At 41.0% G+C, this 18488-nt stretch overlaps 1 protein-coding gene across 5 annotated transcripts in view; it reads left to right on the forward strand.

The window, feature by feature from the left end:
- STX11 (syntaxin 11) overlaps positions 1 to 18488 on the forward strand; it is a 51853-nt gene extending 33365 nt beyond the window's left edge. For all 5 annotated transcript variants that reach the window (XM_055266245.2, XM_063622875.1, XM_055266264.2 and 2 more), the window contains one exon: positions 16743 to 18488. In XM_055266245.2, the coding sequence (XP_055122220.1) occupies positions 16743 to 17611 (869 nt within the window). In that variant the 3' untranslated portion in view covers positions 17612 to 18488. The remainder of the gene's footprint in view (positions 1 to 16742) is intronic.

The following is an 18488-nucleotide window of genomic DNA, read 5'->3' on the forward strand; positions in this document are numbered from 1 at the left end:
TGTTGCTAGTATTGAACTCCTGGGCTCAGGTGATCCTCCCACCTTGGCCTCCCAACACGCTGAGATTACGGGTGTGAGCCACCATGCATGTAGTATTTACTATTTTTTAACTTAACTTCTGTTCATCATTTTCAGCATGGAACATCAACAATTTCTCTTTTTGTTTCTTCAGGTCATATATAAGGTGGTCATTCCAACACCATATTTTTCTGTCTGGTTTCTCCAATAGCTTGATTTTCTTTGCTACAGATAAACATAATTGCTTCCCCTTTTTCTTGTCACTGTTACTCACAGAAGTATCTGCAGGCCTTTTTGAAATTTTCAAAAATGTTCAGAGCAGAGTATAAGCAAAGAGTCATAGTGATTAAATACATGAAGTTCTTGGTGCTATGTGGGGCATGGTGGAGAATCTGCTATTGGTGCATCCAGCCTGCTGCACACATGCCATTTTATTACCTTTTGTGTATGTGTGTGTGCTTGAGAAGGGGAATCTGGGTATGTGCAGAAAAGATATATTGCAGCTGAAGGGGGATGGGAGGGTCTTTTCTTTTTTGCCTTGGGGACGCTGAGTAAACTGTGTGTTATGTGCTTGTGTTTTGACTGCGACTTGTCACAGGAGGTCAAGTGTGGAATAGTCCCCTTGTGGCCAATGCTCAAAAAGTTTTAGATTTTGAAGCATTTCAGATTTCAGATTTTCAGATTAGGAATGCTCAATCTGTATTATTATTATTATATTTTACAAAGAGCATGGGTTGCTTTCATAATCAGAAAGCGATATTTTACAATAAAATAGTTGGAAGAAAGGTATTTAAAACCTCAAATAATTGAGTAATGCACAGGTATTAGTGTTCACTTATGATCATAGATGAGACAAAATAAACTGTTAGTAGTGTAATTAACAAATGGCATCATTTATACAAATAGTTGCTGAATCTCCATTAGTTATTTGAGGGAATTTAAATCACATGAATACATGACCATAGGTAACATATACAGAGTGCTCAGTCTTTGCCAGGTGCTAGTCTAAGAGCTTTACATGGCTTACCTCATTTAATCCCCTCTACTATCCTATGAGGTAATTATTTATACATGGAGAAGACCAGGTATAGAGAAGATGGCCTACAACAATACAGAACATAGCAGAGGCTTGAAAAGCACTCTTCGATTAAGAATTGCACTCATCTGTTCAGAATTGCCCTAACTGCTGGGAACCCTGAAACCAGTGAGGAAACCCAGGAAAGACCCAGTAGCGGGAGAGTTGAGATCTGGATATGTCTCCACATAATTCCCCAGGCGTGAACACTTAGCCCCTCTCCTATACGTCCCTGAGTAGATGTGGAGTTCTAAACTGAACCTACAGCTCTGAAAAGAAGTGTCCTGATTGCCATTAACATTTTGAAGGGAGTTAGTAAAGCCATAATAAACTTCTGAAATTCCTTAGAAACCTAGTTCACATTCCACTAATTTTTGCTCTTTTTAGCATGGCAGCAGGAAACTTCTCTGGTCCCATCTTTGATGATGAAGGAAACTTTGGGATGTGGCAGTGGAGTTGTGTTGTTTGGGAAGTTGTACTGTGCCTACATACTGTTTATTTTGGTGAGCTGAATGATAGACTTGTTATACACTTCGAACTATCCACTTCCATTTAAAAACTGGCTCTTCAAGTTCTCAAAACCTCTTATCAGACTGAAACTCAGCGAAGATTAAAACTGCCAAGTATCTCTGTATTTTCCTGACCCCGCTGCTCAAGGACTCCTATTTAGCACACTGTATTTTCGAACAGCTTCTGCAGAGTCTTTGTGTGGAAGCTGTGTGTGTGTGTGTGAGATAATCTTTTTTTAGCATCTTTTTTTTCTCCTCACCATAAGTATGACCACAGTCTTCAAAAAACAAACAAAAAAGCGCTGTCTTCAGACATGTTAAGAAACATGTGCTTTTAAAAAATGTGTATGCTTTATATTAACTTTTGCATACAATATGAGTAGAATATCACAAAGATCTACTGAATTAAAATCAAGATATTAATATATACCTTAAGTCACAATTATTGGATAGGTGACATACTTCATAAGGACAACTATTTGGTTCATGTTGCTTATGTTTGTGTTTTAAAATCATAGCAATAAACTTTTGTTTTAAATGCATGAGAATTTACTTTCCAGAAATTATAATTTATCCATGATTCACAACAGCCTCCAAGTCTTCTTTAAAGAAGAATACACCATAAGGAGCATAGAGAAACCCAAGGAAAGGTGTATCAGGTAGCTTTGTCAGTATAACAAGCCACCCCCAAATAACAATTTTCTATTTCTCATGGGTGCAAGGATTTAATGAGATAATCGGTGTAAACCTTCCACAGCAGTCTCTGGCAGACAGTAGGCACTTGTGGTTCTTCTACGGATCTCACCTGGACTCAGTCACGCAGCTGTAGAGGCGGGTCAGCTGGGGGCTGGCCTAGCTCTCTGTGCGGTCTTCATCCTCCAGGAGGCTAGCCTGAGCTTTCTCACATAATGGTTTCGGTGTTCCCAGAGCGGATAAGCCCCGAGGTGCTAGTGCTGTTGAAGCCTCTGCTTGCTCCATGTTTCCTCCTATCCTCTTGGTCAAAGCAAGTCTCATGGCCAAGGGTAGAGAAACTGATTCAAAGGGTAGAGAGACCGACACCACTTCTTGATGGGAGGTGCTAAGAATTTGTTGCCATTTGTTGTAATCAAGTATAGTCTGTCTCTGACAAAAATTATTCACATTTCTCTTGCAAGAAAAATATGCTCCCTCCCATCCCAGGATTCCCTGAAGTCTCATCAGATTATAGTATTAGCCTTGAAGTCTAGAGACTTATGCCTGATCTGCATGAGATCTAGATACAGTTCAAACTCCTCAGAGATAGCTCTTCTTATGCTGATCCTCTTGATCCCAAGACAATGAACAGACTGTCTTTCCCATACACATCCAACATATAATGATGAGATAGGAAAAGGATAACAAAAGTAGACACCCCATTTAAAAAAAAAAAAAGAGCCATTAACAGGATACATATGACAATCACTCGTCCATAGCAGTTCTGTCCAAGCACATGTTACCAGGTGCCCCTGATCCTGGGCTAGGCCATGTTCCTTGATTAGGACCCAGCTCTGCTTTTCAGAAGTGGTTTCCTGGTTTATAGTCCTCCACTGCTCTTGGCTGTACCCTCTGAAACTCTTCCTTTTCCCACAGCAAATGGCTTATTTTTGCTCCTAAATAGCTTCATTGGCCTAGATCCTGATCATAAAACGTTGGGGACCCAGAGGCCTCCTTTCCTTTGAAAAGTCTTTGTATTTTTAGGCCAAGGTTGTGTGTGTGCTTTTTAGTAAAATTCTCCTAAAAACTTTGTGGATTTCCAAATACTCTAATTAGGCTCCATGCCCCTAAAACCTATGTTCTGAATTGTTTTCATGTTAGACCTCTGTCTACTTCAGGCTGAGGATCAGGTTGTTTGAGACAACACACTTAGAGTCTTAGAGCTCACTTTGTCTAGCTGAGAAGGTCTATGAGGCACCTTATTCAATTTTACCAAGGTCTTTAAGGCCATCTAAGGCCATTTCTTACTTAGAATTGTTTCTTCCAGTTGAAGAGACTGGAGAGATAAAAAGTTTTTATTTTCCTATCTTGTGAGTTCTGGTTTCTCTCTATTTTCTCTAAATAATGCTTGCAAACTAGATGATTCAATTTTTAGTTTGTCTCTATCTTGCAGAACTTCTATGTAGTTATAGACACACTCAAACACTTTCAACATTGTCTGGAGATCTTTGCAGCGAGATGCAAAATTCATACTAACATTTTCAGCCTTTGGAGCTGCCATAGGCCACAGTGTTGCCAAGTGTTTGGCTGCCTATGATATGGGCTGCCTTTTCCCCTGACTGCTCTCGCAGTTTCCTCACCACTTCCACCCTCCTCTGACAGTCTGCATGCCATCTTTCCAGTTTTACTTAGCAGTTACATCACTGCTTTTCACCTGCTATCTGGTGCCAAAGCCAAGGTGGAATGTTTTAGGTTTCTGTTCTGGCAGCATGCCACTTCTAGGTACCAATTTTTCTGTCATTTAGCTTATGCTGCATAAGAAGCTGCTACCCATTTTGGTGGTTTCAAACACAACGATTTATTATTTCTCACTATCCTGTTGATTGGCTGAGCAGTCTTCTACTGGGCTCTCCTCGGCTCCTTCATTTTCAGTCTTTTGGTGGGTTAGCTGGTGGTTGTGCTCAGCCTCAAGTACTGCTCAGCTGGGCATCATCTTCCTGCAGGCTAGCCCAGGCTTCGTCATATAGAGGAATTAAGCTACCCAATAGCAAGCCCTTTAGCACAAATGCTTTTCAGACCTTTGCTTGCATCATATTTGCTAATGTCTCAATGGTCAAAGCAAATCTCAGTCTCATAGCCACCCTCAAACTCAAGGAGTTGAGAAATAGTCTGTACCTCTTGATCAGAGAAGCTGCAAAGAATGTGTAGTAAGAACATTTTTATTTTTATTTTATTTTTATTTTGAGACAGGGTCACGCTGTCCTCCAAGCTGGAGTGCAGTGGTGTGATCTCAGCTTACTGCAACCTTTGTGTCCCAGGTTCAAGCGATCTTCCAGCCTTAGCTTCCCGAGTAGCTGGGACTGCAGTTGTGCACCACCACACCTGGCTAATTTTTGTGTTTTTGTAGAGCTGGATTTTGCCCTGTTACCCAGGCTGGTCTTGAACTCCTGAGCGCAAGCGGTCCACCCGCCTTGGCCTCTCAAGCCAGGATTACAGGTGTGAGCCCCTGTGCCTGGCCAGAAAAAATTTTTTTGCACCCTTTCACAAAGAGTATGTACAAATTCAAGGTGAAAGAATGGGGCCACCTAGGAGGGCAGATCAAGAATGTGGGATGAGAACAGATGCTCACCACGCCATGGAAATAATCTAATTGGTTGATGCTTTCATGGTTCTGATACTATCTGGTACTACAAAACTAACCTTAGGCCAGGCACAGTGGCACACATCTGTAATTACAGCACTTTGGGAGGTTGAGGCGGAGGGGATCACTTGCGCTCAGGAGTTTGAGACCAGCCTAGGCAACAGGCAAAACCCCATCTCTACAAAAAATATAAAAATTAGCCCATAGTCCCAGCTACTCAGGAGGCTGAGGCGGGTGGATCACTTGAGGCCAAGAGTTCGAGACCAACCTGGCCAGTGTAATGAAACCCTGTCTCTACTAACAATGCCAAACATTAGCTGAGCATGGTGACACACGCCTGTAGTTTCAGCTACTCAGGAGGCTTAGGCATTGCTAAACATAGGAGGCAGAGGCTGCAGTGAGCCGTGATTGTGCCACTGTACTCCAGCCTGGGCAACAGAGTGAGACCCTGTATCAAACAATAATAATAATGATAATATAGTAAAATTAGTAGTTATCGCTTGTTGAAGTCTCAGTATATGCTACTCTCATGAAAATGCTTTATACGTGTTAGAATTTTATTGCTATAAATGGAAATGGCAATTACATAAGAGTTTTTTCCACTTTGCTAGTAACATTTTTTTTCTTCTGCCTCATCCTCCCGAGTAGCTGGGACTACAGGCATACACCACCACGCCCAGCTAATTTTTGTATTTTTAGTAGAGATGGGGGTTTCACCACGTTGGCCAGGCTGATCTTGAACTCCTGAACTTAGGTGATCCACCCACCTCGGCCTCCCAAAGTGCTGGGATTACAGGCATTAGCCACCGCACCCGGCCTTAATAACACTCTTTTAATCATTATTTGTATGTTAATACAATGAGCCTCTCTTTCCTCATCTTTACAGTGAAGGCATTGTGCAAGCTAATCATTACAGTCTGTTTCTGCTCTCACCTCCTTTGATTTTACTTAACATGGTGATTAAGGAAGGAACACAGTAAGTAGCTGCTCCTTACCTGCCTGACTTCCACACCCATGGAGCAATAAGAAAGGAAAAGCAGTCAGAGCCCAAAGGGTCTCGTTAGTGACTGATAAAGACAAGGTTGGAAGATGTGGCTTACATCTGTGGGACTGTGCATTCTGATTTTGAAGCCATCATTAGCTGGATTTACCCTCCCTGGCCAGAGCTGATTTCACCCACCCCACCCAGGGATAGTGCGGAGACAACACAGGTTCTCTGGTAAACCCACTTTTAGGAAAAAGAAAGAAGTGGCTGGGCTACTGCAGACAGGTTCTTCTTTTAGTTTCACTAATTAGATAAGCAACCCCATGCCCCTTTGCAGGAGGAGGTGGAGAGAGATGCCAGAGAAGGGAAGAAACAGAGCAGAGAATATTGCTCCTTAACAACACTCGCGCCTCCCGACCTAGCACCTCCCCACACTAGTGCCTCCCACCCTAACTCCCCCAACAGCTTCAGTGCAGGATTAAGTGGAAAGGGCACGAACTCAGGACCTGGACAGATGTGAGTTTAAATCCCAGACTTCTCTGTTACTTACCGGGCGAACTTAACTTCTCCGAGACCCAGTTATTAGTAAATTGAAAATGATGCTACCCTCCTCCCAAGGTTATTGTGAGGATTGTGGTGGATTTTATATCAGTTCTTCAGCACAATGACTGGTTTGGGGTGCACACAGTCTGTCACTGAGATTCGTTTTTCCTTCCTTGCTTTACGGAGTGGGCTTGATTCTAGAGGGCTGCAGACACACGCAGAAAGTTACTATCATTGAATGTTTGCTTCTCGAATGTCTTTGCTTGCCACAATCTGTAAAGGGAGTGAGAAGACTGTCAGTGGTGAGTGGAGATAACTGAGGAAGAGTTTGCTATTTTAACTCCCAGGAAAGAGAAACATTTTAAATCAAATAAAACTGTATCACCGCATGGTTCAAAGATGTTAATAATGGCCATTTGAGTCATCAATAAATTATGTCTAATGCCCTCTTTTTTAAAAACCAAGGAAGTGTGTCCATGCATTTTAGAAGAGGATTTCCAACAAAGATAAGTAGATGCCTTTGACATTTGAAGGGAGAAACTTCAGTTACTGTAAAGGTTACTTACATGGAAAACCCTCATGCATTGATGATGTTGGATAACTCAGATATTTCTGTACCTTGTGTAAAAGATATCAGCCCCATATAAGAATATTTTTTCTGGGAGAATTTAACAGGAGTAACCAGGCAACGAGACTAGAATAAGTGGCTCAAAGGACACTGTTTACAAGAAAGGGGAACAGATAAAGGAATGTAAACATTCTGTGAGCTTTTCCTTAACTGGTGTTATGAGTTGGAAAAGAAAAGGTCATTGATGATTCTGGAAACTCGATAGATTTCTCCCTTTAAAAGATACTTCATGGAATAGTTACAAAATATAAAGGAATTACTTAAAGGCATATATGTTTTCCAACTGGACTCAAAATCTATTCCCCATCATTTTTTAAACATAGATCTTCGCTGCATTTTCCAGGCAAAGTTTTGCTTCACATTCTAGGGCCAAAGAGAAATCAGATGTAAGATTTACAACAACTGTTTTAGTTTGTAAATACTAATAGAGATACAAGTGGAAAAATTTGCACAGATGCCTTGAGCCTTGATACTTGAGTGCTCCTGTCTTTACTTTCTCCCTTAGAAAGCTCATCTATTGGTCGGGTGCGGTGGCTCATGCCTGTAATCCCAGCACTTTGGGAGGCTGAGGCAGGCGGATCACAAGGTCAGGAGTTTGAGACCAACCTGGCCAATATAGTGAAACCCCATCTCTACTAAAAACACACAAAAAATTAGCCGGGTGTGGTGGTGCACACCTGTAATCCTAGCTACTCAGGAGGCTGAGGCAGGAGAATTGCTTGAACCCGGGAGGCGAAGGTTGCGGTGAGCCAAGATTGCACCACTGCACTCCAGCCTGGGCAACAGAGGGAGACTCCGTCTCAAAAAAAAGAAGAAAGCAAGCTCATCTACTGTCCTTTCCTGTTGTGGCTTCTATGCACCTGACTGTAAAATTTACGTCTCCAAGTATCTGTGTTCTGTTATTTCAGAGAGTTAATAATTTTATGGATTTTTTGAAAGTTGTGGTGACTTACTCCCTGTTTTTAGGGCTGTAACAACTGAAGTGTTGCAATGTTGGGGAAACTGATATGAAGAAATTTGTGTGGGAAAGAAAGTAGTGATTCTAATGGTGACAGTATTTCCATGTGTTAATCCAGATCTAAGAATTAGATGCTAATAATTGTTCCTAATAGAAAAGCTCAATTAGGGAATACGTTTCCTATTAGACTAACGATTTTAAAAGAAACCTTCTCGTGGGGAGTGTAGGAAAAAGAAGCTAGTGTAGCTTTGTGGATTACAGATGGACTCTCAAGTAGTCACACTTTTGGGATTTATATCTCAACTCCTTAACTGTGTGACTTTAGGCAAACTGCTTAAACTTGTTAGGCCTCAAACCTGTAGACTGGGGATGATGATAATACCTCATGAGGAATAAATGGGTTAATACCTGCCCATTGCTGAGTACCACATTTGGCATTTTACAAATGCTTAATAAATGTTCACTGTAGAGCAGAGTGTATGAAACCTACACAGGAGTAGCTGCTTTGATTTCCTGTGCATTTCTACAGAAAGCATCCGAAAGCATATTGCTAAAAGTGAAATCCCAGCTACCCACTGGCTGTTTATCAACTGTGCATATCAAACTGCCTTTTTCTCTTCACACACTGGCAGAAAATTCTGATTGAGGAAACTGAAAAGTGAATTATGTCAGAGGGCATCAAATGAGTAAAGTGATTGAAAAGTAGAGACTGTCTCCTCCAGCAATGCTTTGAATAACTCCTACCTGCTTTCTGCTTTAGAGCAAAGAGAAAACAAGAGACATTTTAAAATTATTTCTTCTAGCCTCAGACTTTTATCGTTATAAACTATTTCAATTAATACTCTTCAACCTTTCAAATTTTGCTTTGAATGAGCCCTAAGACAATATTAAATGCGTTCTTGCCCAATGCACTTTAAGATACGATACAAGCTTTTTTTTTTTTTTACATTAACTTTGGAGCAGCAAGAAAATTAGAACTATTCATTAGGAACTTTTTACTTTTAACCTGTAATGTTTAGATGTTCAAAGAATAGTGTTTCCCTCTGTAGTAGTCTGTTTTCATGCTGCTGATAAAGACATACCTGAGACTGGGCAATTTACAAAAGAAAGAGGTTTAATGGACTCACAGTTCCACGTGGCTGGGGAGACCTCACAATCATGGTGAGGCAATGGTGAGGCATGGTGAATACAAGGAGGGGCAAGTCACATCTTATGTGGATGGCGGTAGACAAAGAGAGAATGAAGAGGATGCAAAAGCAGAAACCTCTAATAAAATCATCAGATCTCATGACACTTATTCACTACCACCAGAAAAGTATGGGGGAAACTGCCCCCATGATTCAATTATCTCCCACCGGATCCCTGGCACAACACATGGGAATTATGGGAGTACCATTCAAGATGAGATTTGGGTGGGGACATAGAGCCAAACCATATCACCCTCTTAGATGTGTCACTTTAAAAATCAAGAAACAGAGCACCGGTTTTACTCAGTTGACTGAAATTATTGTTTATGAACCTGTTGGGGAAAGTCCATTTGTTGTTCTTTAAGGACTGTGTTACTATGGGGTATGCTAGAAAGGAAATGCTAAATTACAATGACACTCTACCTGTGGAATTTCTAGGTGCCTCTGGTGGCGGAGATGTGTGGGCGGGAGGGACTGGATGAGGTGGTTGAGAAAGGTATACACAGGGTGACCCCATGGGGCTGTGCAAGTTGTGATCTCACCACAGATGAGAAAGACTGGCAATCCAACCATGCTCAGCTCACCAGGCTGTGTGTCCTTGGGCAGGGCTGTATCCATCCAGAGAAAGGGCCCTTTCCTAGCTTTCACAAAGATACTATATAAGCCCAACACAAAGCCTCATTAAGGCACCCTATAGACCAAGAGTGGACCTTCTGATTTGTAATAATCACTTTAATCATACGTTTACAATTGGTATAAAATTAGGACATAGGAGGTATGTCATAGAATCTGAAAATCAGAACTTGAGTACTGTGCATAAGTCCTGTATGGAGTGTATATCTTGGGGACAGGGTCTGTTTTGCTTCTGAAATAGCTGAATTCCATTTGCAAATACTCTCTCTTTCTTTCTCTTTCTCTTTCTCTTTCTCTTTCTCTCTCTCTCTGTGTGTGTGTATCTACAAGCTGATCTCCATAATAAGCTTCACAAGGTTTGCTGTGTGCCTTGAGCTGCTCTGTATTGCATATTCCCATGTCTGAAAATTTCTCACTACCTGTAAAAATACTTTAACATCTTGCTGTGAAACAGGAAAAGGTTTTGTTTCCTGGTTTTGGCAAAATTTGCTTAATGCATATATTAGTCTTTTGGGGCTGCCTAATAAAGCTTCTCCTTTATGATCAGAGAGATACTATATATGTCATTTATAAATGATTCCCTTAGAGGCATGTTGGGAACAATGACTTTCACAATTGTTCTTCGTAGCATCCAGTGTCTTGATTATTTATGTGTGATATGGTTTGACTGTGTCCCCACCAAATCTCAACTTGAATTGTATCTCCCAGAATTCCCATGTGTTGTGGGAGGGACCCAGGGGAAGGTAATTGAATCCTGGGGGTTGGTCTTCTCTGTGCTATTCTCATGATAGTGAATAAGTCTCATGAGATCTGATAGGTTTATCAGGGGTTTCTGCTTTTGCTCCTTCCTCATTTTCTCTTGCCACCACAATGTAAGAAGTGCCTTTCACCTCCCACCATGACTCTGGGGCCTCCCCAGCCATGTGGAACTATAAGTCCAATTAAACCTCTTTTCTTCCCAGTCTTGGGTATGTCTTTATCAGCAGTGTGAAAATGGACTAATACAATGTGGTTGTCACCTCCAGTCTTTGGTCTTCTGAGGCAGGTGGAAACCAGCTTTCTGAATTGTTCCTTCCTGATATGACAGAAAATTTTAAAATTCTGTGTGCCAAATATAGTAGGCTCTTCAAAGCAAGATCTAGGTCTCAATGGCTAGAATATTTAACTAATAGAATATCATCCTTCCTTGTTCCCTGTGAATGCTATCAGAGTATTTATTCATGTACCTGAGGGTGCCTCATCATAGTAAGCTCAGTCTTCAATTTTATTCATACTCCCATGCCTGCAACAATTATAATTTTCCATCATAAAATGAAGGGATCAGAATAAACTATTTCAAACATTCTTGATTCCTTTTCCTTTTGACCTTCAGAGATTGTTTTTATGAAAGTGAGTTTTCAGCTGACTTTCTTATTTAGCCTGCATACCAGGGAGCCAGAAGGCAGTGCTTATGAAATCCACCATCTTTCCAGTGGGGGAGAGAGGCCAGTAGCTACCCCTTTTCCTTCCCTGTCAGTTTTTTGCTCATCAAGACTGCCCCCAAGCTAGGAATTATTATAAGTTCTCCAGAATTGCATGATAATTATGAATAAAAAGCTGACATGGGCCAGGTGCAGTGGCTCATGCCTGTAATCCCAGAACTTTGGGAGGCCAAGGCAGGTGGATCACCTGAGATCAAGAGTTTGAGACCAGCTTGGCCAACATGGTGAAACCCCGTCTCTACTAAAAACACAAAACTTAGCTGGGCGTGGTGGTGCATGCCTGTAATTCAAGCTACACGGGAGGCTGAGGCAGCAGAATCACTTGAACCCGGGAGGCGGAGGTTGCAGTGAGCCGAGATAGTACCACTGCACTCCAGCCTGGGCAACAGGGCAAGACCACCTCAAAAAAAAAAAAAAAAAAAAAAGCTGACATGATAGGTATCTATGGAATGGGTCACAAATTTGAGTTCGCATTATAATCACCTGGAGATCATCCTAGGCTACCGAGTCAGAAACTCGAGGTGCCCAGGCATCTGTAATCTTTGAAGCTCTCCAGATGATTCTGTCACCTCCTGCAGACTGAGGACCGCTGAGCTACCATCATTTCTTTGTTCCTTTGTTTTCTCTTACACAAAACTTTATTGCCCAGTGAAAAAAGGCTTAAGCAATTCCCCCTTCCTTCCTTATCGGATCTAGTTTTCAGTACAGATTATATGCATGCCTGAAAAGAAAATTAGAAAGCAGAAGCAGATTTTTGGTAGTTGGTTGTCAATTTTCTTTTGAATTCTTCACCGCCATGCAGATTGAAGCAGGACTTATTTTTAGCAACTTGATGAATGCAATTTACCAAAGTTTATTACATTATCTTTTATTGTAATAAGACAGCAAGGTCAGTGGAATTGTCTGATGTTTCTTTCTCATTTGCCATAGTTCTCTTTCTGGGAACTCATAGTACAGAATCAAGCTATGGGATATATAGGTTATTCTGATGCTTTATTTGTGCCCACTTCTATATTTTTGTATAACCTCAGCAGTGTATACACTTTTCACCTTTTTGGAGACATTATTAGGAATAGCAGTCTCCTCGTTGACTTTCTGTTGTAGTTTTCCTAATGTTTGCTCCCTGGTGACCAGGAGACCTTCTGTGTCAGTGGAGACAACTCATCTGAGGCTGGTTGAGCCAAGAAAGGTGGGCAGGAAGGCAAGGTGAAGGCCCCTTTCCCTCCTTCTTTACCACCCCTCAATAGAGAATCTTTATGTCTCCTGTACCCTTTCTTTTTCTGTTATTAGCACATTATGGACTTGCACCTTCACATGAGCTTGGGCCCTTACCTGATTTATAATTTGTTATCTATGACTTTATGGTTGTTCAATCTTGAGAAGGAATGACTGTCCCTGGACATCTCCCAAAACCATTTTCTATATGGTTGAATTGTACTTGACTCTTCATATTGTGATGAGATGATTTCCCCCAATAGCTTTTTAATGGCTCTAGGAGAGCAATACAGAGCACAGGACCTGTCTAGAATGAGCAGAATACATACAAATGATCCCTAGTGTCCCAGGGCATGGCACAGTCCCTTAACTACCCATTTCCTTCCATTGAAGTGCCTTGTAAGGCTTGGCCAACATGTAAGGAAGGCAGGCATCTCTCACCTATTCTTGCCTTGTTCATCAAAATGCATCCATTCCATCTCATCCACTTGTTGCATGGCAGACTATACTGGGTACTAACTTAAGCAGACGGGTACAGCTCAACTCTATGCAAACTAGCTAATGTGCTTTCCCCAGGTAGCATAAAATGTTAACTTGATTGCAATGCATAGACTTTTAAAAGTTGCTAAGGAGTTAGTCCTTTAAACAAATAGTATTTATTGTTTTGTGGGGGTTTTGAAATTATGAAATGTGTGTGGACATTGTAAAAATTTTGGAAAATACAGAAAAGCGAAAGGAAGCAATTTAAACCATGTATAATTCCACAATTCAAAGAAAACTATAATTAACATTTTGATGTGTATTATTCAAGTTTCTGTTTCAGAATGCTGCACATTCTCTTTCTCCATAACTACTTTTTATGCCTAACAGAGTATATATGCTTTTCATGCCATTAGATAGCTTTCTAAACTCTGTGACTTATGTAGAAGCCAGGACCTCATTATTGTGCATTTAACTTATTTCTGAATTTCTGTAAAAACAAGGTGGTGATGAAAATACTTAGAGCGATGAGTTTCATACACTTTTGCATTATATCTTTAGAATAAATGCACATATGTCAAAACAAATGTACACTTGAAAAGTTTTTGATACATATTACTAAACTGTCTTCCAAAAGATTCTATCAATTACCAATTTTTTTAAATAATGAATAGACTTTATTTGCAAAATCATTAAGTTGCAAAAACAAAGACACCACAGGAGTTTTAAATTAGACTTTTTTTTAATCTAGAAAAAAAATTTAATGTAATTGCTTAGTTCAGCAGAAGCTGAGAGAGGTCTCAGGACCCTGAACAATAATATTGATTTTATTATTTTATTTTATGTTTTTAAGTTCTGGGGTACACGTGTGAGATGTGCAGGTTTGTTACATAGGTAAACATGTGCCATGGTGGTTTGCTGCACAGATCATCCCATCACCTAGGTATTAAGCTCAGCATGCATCAGCTCTTTTCCCTGATGCTCTCCCCTCCCCCGCCCTTCCCCGACAGGCCCCACTGTGCGTTATTCCCCTCCCTGTGTCCAGGTGTTCTCATTGTTCAGCTCCCACTTATAAGTGAGAACATGCAGTGTTTGGTTTTCTGTTCCTGCATTAGTTTGCTGAGGATAATGGCTTCCAGCTTCATCCATGTCCCTGCAAAGAACATGATCTCATTCCTCTTTATGGCGTATAGTACAGTCTAACATTGATGGGCATTTGGGTTGGTTCCATGTCTTTGCTATTGTGAATAGGGCTGCAGTGAACATTCACATGCATGTGTCTTTATAATAGAGTGATTTATATTCCTTTGGGTATATACCCAGTGATGGGATTTCTGGCTCAAATGGTATTTCTAGTTCTAAATCTTTGAGGAATTGCCACACTGTCTTCCACAATGGTTGAACTAATTTACGTTCCCACCAACAGTGTAAAAGCATTCCTATTTCTCCACAACCTCCACCAGCATCTGTTGTTTCTTGACATTTTAATAGTCACCATTCTGACTGGCATGAGATGGAATTACCAGTATGTTTTGAGAGTTCCCAGAATCCTTACCCATTTGAAAACTTATTGTTTTTAAAAAATTCCTGCTAACTTTATGGGCAAGAAAATTCTCAGCAGTTTAATTTGCATTTCCTTGTTTAATACAGAAGTCTTTTGTGACTATATTTTTATACTTTTGCTAAAGATTATTTAGTGCAGTGGTTAAGTGGTGCTATTCTGACGCCTGAGTGTTCACTTACTGGTGACCTTGAGTAAATTTCTTGATCTCCCTATGCCCACACAACTCTGATAATAGCAGTACCTACTCATAGAATCTGTATGAAGACTAAAGAGGATATCACATGAAAGATGCCTAGAAAATATCAGGCATATATAACATACGTTTATGTTCTCTGTCATTTACATCTTCTCTGAATTGCCTGTTCACTGTCTTTGGGTAAGTAGATTTTTTGGTAGCTTAGAAATATATATATTAAGTATCTTAACCTCTTGTCTGTCACATATTATAATTTCACCCCAGTTGGTGGTTTGTGTTTCAGTTTTGTTCAAAGTGAGGAAACAGTTGAATATCAAGAAATTCAGACCAGGTGAAGGCATAGTTTTGGTCCAGGTGGATCTTTTTTCTGCCTGTCAACCATACTGCTAGGAGAATCACCTTCCCCATCATTGAGAAGGTCTGGTATTGATTATAGCCACCAGATATCAGAAATGGCACTTTAAGCAGCTTACATTGTTATATTAAAAATCACCATCATAGAATAAAACTTCTGCATAATTTATGTAAATAATGATCACGGTAGATGAAAGGACATGGTTAGTATTTCACCATTTTCCATTTACCACCAAATCCAACTTGTCAGAATTCCATTAGTGGTGATATAAAATTAATTACTTCAACTTGAAAGAAGCTTTTAATCTGAGACCAAGAACCCTGATAGATTGTGTAACCATTAAGTGTTAATACTTTTCCCCTCTTTGCTGCAAATTGTGTAGTAGAAAAAGAATCTTTCTCATCATGAAGTCTCGTGTATAAACGCAAGATGTTCCCTATATTAGCATATATACATGCTACTAAAAATGAAAGTTTTTCACTTTACTGAAAAGCAATATGGACATAGAGACTATTACTTTGCCTTACTAAGCAGAGGAATTATCAGAACCATCCTTGTGAAATCATGAACATTCTGCTTGAGCTGCCAACTTGTTTCAAAAAGCTGTTAAAAGTGGGCAAACATTGCTGCTACATGATGAATGAATGGGAGTGTGTTATTGCTACTAGGCCACGTATGATTGGAATTTTCCATATAAAAGCATTTTTAAAAGCAGTGTTATTTACGATGCTTATCATTAGGGAATGATATTGAGGAGTAAGGAAGCCTCAACTTCTAAATTTTACACTTAGATTTCTGTATTTTGTTGTCATTTTACTTCAAGCATGTTTTACTTTTACAACATCTTCAAGAGAAAAAAATTTAAATCATGATTTGCATGGTAACTATTTTAAGAGTTGTTAGTATGTACAGGAGGGGATACTTCCCAGTGCTGAAATAGACACAAAATAGGCAACATTTAGATGTTGGCCCCAAAGCCTTGTAGATTGTCCTCAATTAAAAATACCTAAGTTTGCAAGTCTTTCTTCTTCTTTTTTCTTTTTTTTTTTCTGTGTCTGTTTTAATTTGCGATGATTGGAAAACATAAAGCAATAAAAAGAGATGGTTTCCCAATGCAATCTAAAATTTTCACACACCAGGGCCTGTTGTGGGGTGGGGGGAGGGGGGAGGGATAGCATTAGGAGATATACCTAATGTAAATGACGAGTTAATGGGTGCAGCACACCAACATGGCACATGTATACATATGTAACAAACCTGCACGTTGTGCACATGTACCCTAGAATTTAAAGTATAATAAAAAATATATATATATAAAATAAAAAAATAAAATTTTAAATTGCTGATTGAGTTCTGGACAGCTATGATATTGAACTGCAGGTGCCTATAGGCCTTAAAATACAACTGTTTCATGTTGTTCAGTCATCTTATTTCTTTCCTTATAAGCAAAATGTCAGAACACTTAGCTCCTTTAATGCACTTATTGCCCACACCGAGGAATACAAAATTGGGACTGCTGAGTAAAATGTTTAAGTTTCAATCCCTTGAAGGTAAATATTTGACTCTCAATAGAGAAATTTACTTCATTATCCTTACTTGCAGGCAAAATGAAAGACCGGCTAGCAGAACTTCTGGACTTGTCCAAGCAATATGAGCAGCAGTTCCCAGACGGGGACGATGAGTTTGACTCGCTCCACGAGGACATCGTGTTCGAGACGGACCACATCCTGGAGTCTCTGTACCGAGACATCCAGGACATTCAGGATGAAAACCAGCTGCTGGTGGCCGACGTGAAGCGGCTGGGAAAGCAGAACGCCCGCTTCCTCACGTCCATGCGGCGCCTCAGCAGCATCAAGCGCGACACCAACTCCATCGCCAAGGCCATCAAGGCCCGGGGCGAGGTCATCCACTGCAAGCTGCGCGCCATGAAGGAGCTGAGCGAGGCGGCCGAGGCCCAGCACGGCCCGCACTCGGCGGTGGCTCGCATCTCGCGGGCGCAGTACAACGCGCTCACCCTCACCTTCCAGCACGCCATGCACGACTACAACCAGGCCGAGATGAAGCAGCGCGACAACTGCAAGATCCGCATCCAGCGCCAGCTGGAGATCATGGGCAAGGAAGTCTCGGGCGACCAGATCGAGGACATGTTCGAGCAGGGTAAGTGGGACGTGTTCTCCGAGAACTTGCTGGCCGACGTGAAGGGCGCGCGGGCCGCCCTCAACGAGATCGAGAGCCGCCACCGCGAGCTGCTGCGCCTGGAGAGCCGCATCCGCGACGTGCACGAGCTCTTCTTGCAGATGGCGGTGCTGGTGGAGAAGCAGGCCGACACCCTGAACGTCATCGAGCTCAACGTACAAAAGACGGTCGACTACACCGGCCAGGCCAAGGCGCACGTGCGGAAGGCCGTGCAGTACGAGAAGAAGAACCCCTGCCGGACCCTCTGCTGCTTCTGCTGTCCCTGCCTCAAGTAGCAGGCCGGCCCGGGCCGCCACCGCCCGTCCCAGACCATGGAGCGCGCTGGGAAGGACGCACCAAAGCCGGGAGCTCTGCCCTGCAGGGAGTTGCCCCAACTCTTTTCGGAACTCAGTCTTTAGAGAAGAAACGCCAGGTTCGAGAATTGCAAACCAGCCCGTGCTTGGAAAGATGGTTAGTTGATACCATCCGATGATTGTTCAGTAAAGATAGATTCCTACAAAGTTGTGCAATGTCATTATATGACATCTTGCACTCTTACCCTCTTGACAGAAGCCAAGTAAGGAACTGACGTATCTGACTGTAGGGTGAATGTCTGAGGCCTGCCTCCTAACAAAGACTCAAGGAGGAAGTCAATTGAGCATCTGCTAATAGAATGAACTCATGATGGAAACTTCAGTTCATTTACTTTGTCCTGAAAATTCCCTGGTTCTGTTCCATTTTGAGCGAAATTGGCCTTGGGAAAAACCACGTTTTTCCTTTCCGATTCTTCATCCGGTCTACGCTATGCAATTCCTCCCCAAATATGGATCTTATTTCTGCTCATTTCCCCTACTTATTAAAATCACACCAAACACTTACTATTTTCTTATCTCTTTCACTTTTTAAATACCTTTCTCCAGGTTATATTTTGGGATGATTTTTCTAAATATTTTTAAGCACTGAATATCGAACAAGCACTCAAATTGAAGTATCAGTCATGTTTTATGTATTTTTCACTGATAAAGATTATTTAACATTTATCTTTTTACTTGATTACATAATACACATATATATGTAAATGTAAAATACTAATATTCACTAATGTATGTACATAATGATCAATTGGTTTAACTTCTTTTATGTAAGTATGGTATATAAATTTCAAGAAGAACA

Source organism: Symphalangus syndactylus, chromosome 2, assembly GCF_028878055.3.
Source record: "Symphalangus syndactylus isolate Jambi chromosome 2, NHGRI_mSymSyn1-v2.1_pri, whole genome shotgun sequence".
In the NCBI taxonomy this organism is placed as follows: Eukaryota; Metazoa; Chordata; class Mammalia; order Primates; family Hylobatidae; genus Symphalangus; species Symphalangus syndactylus.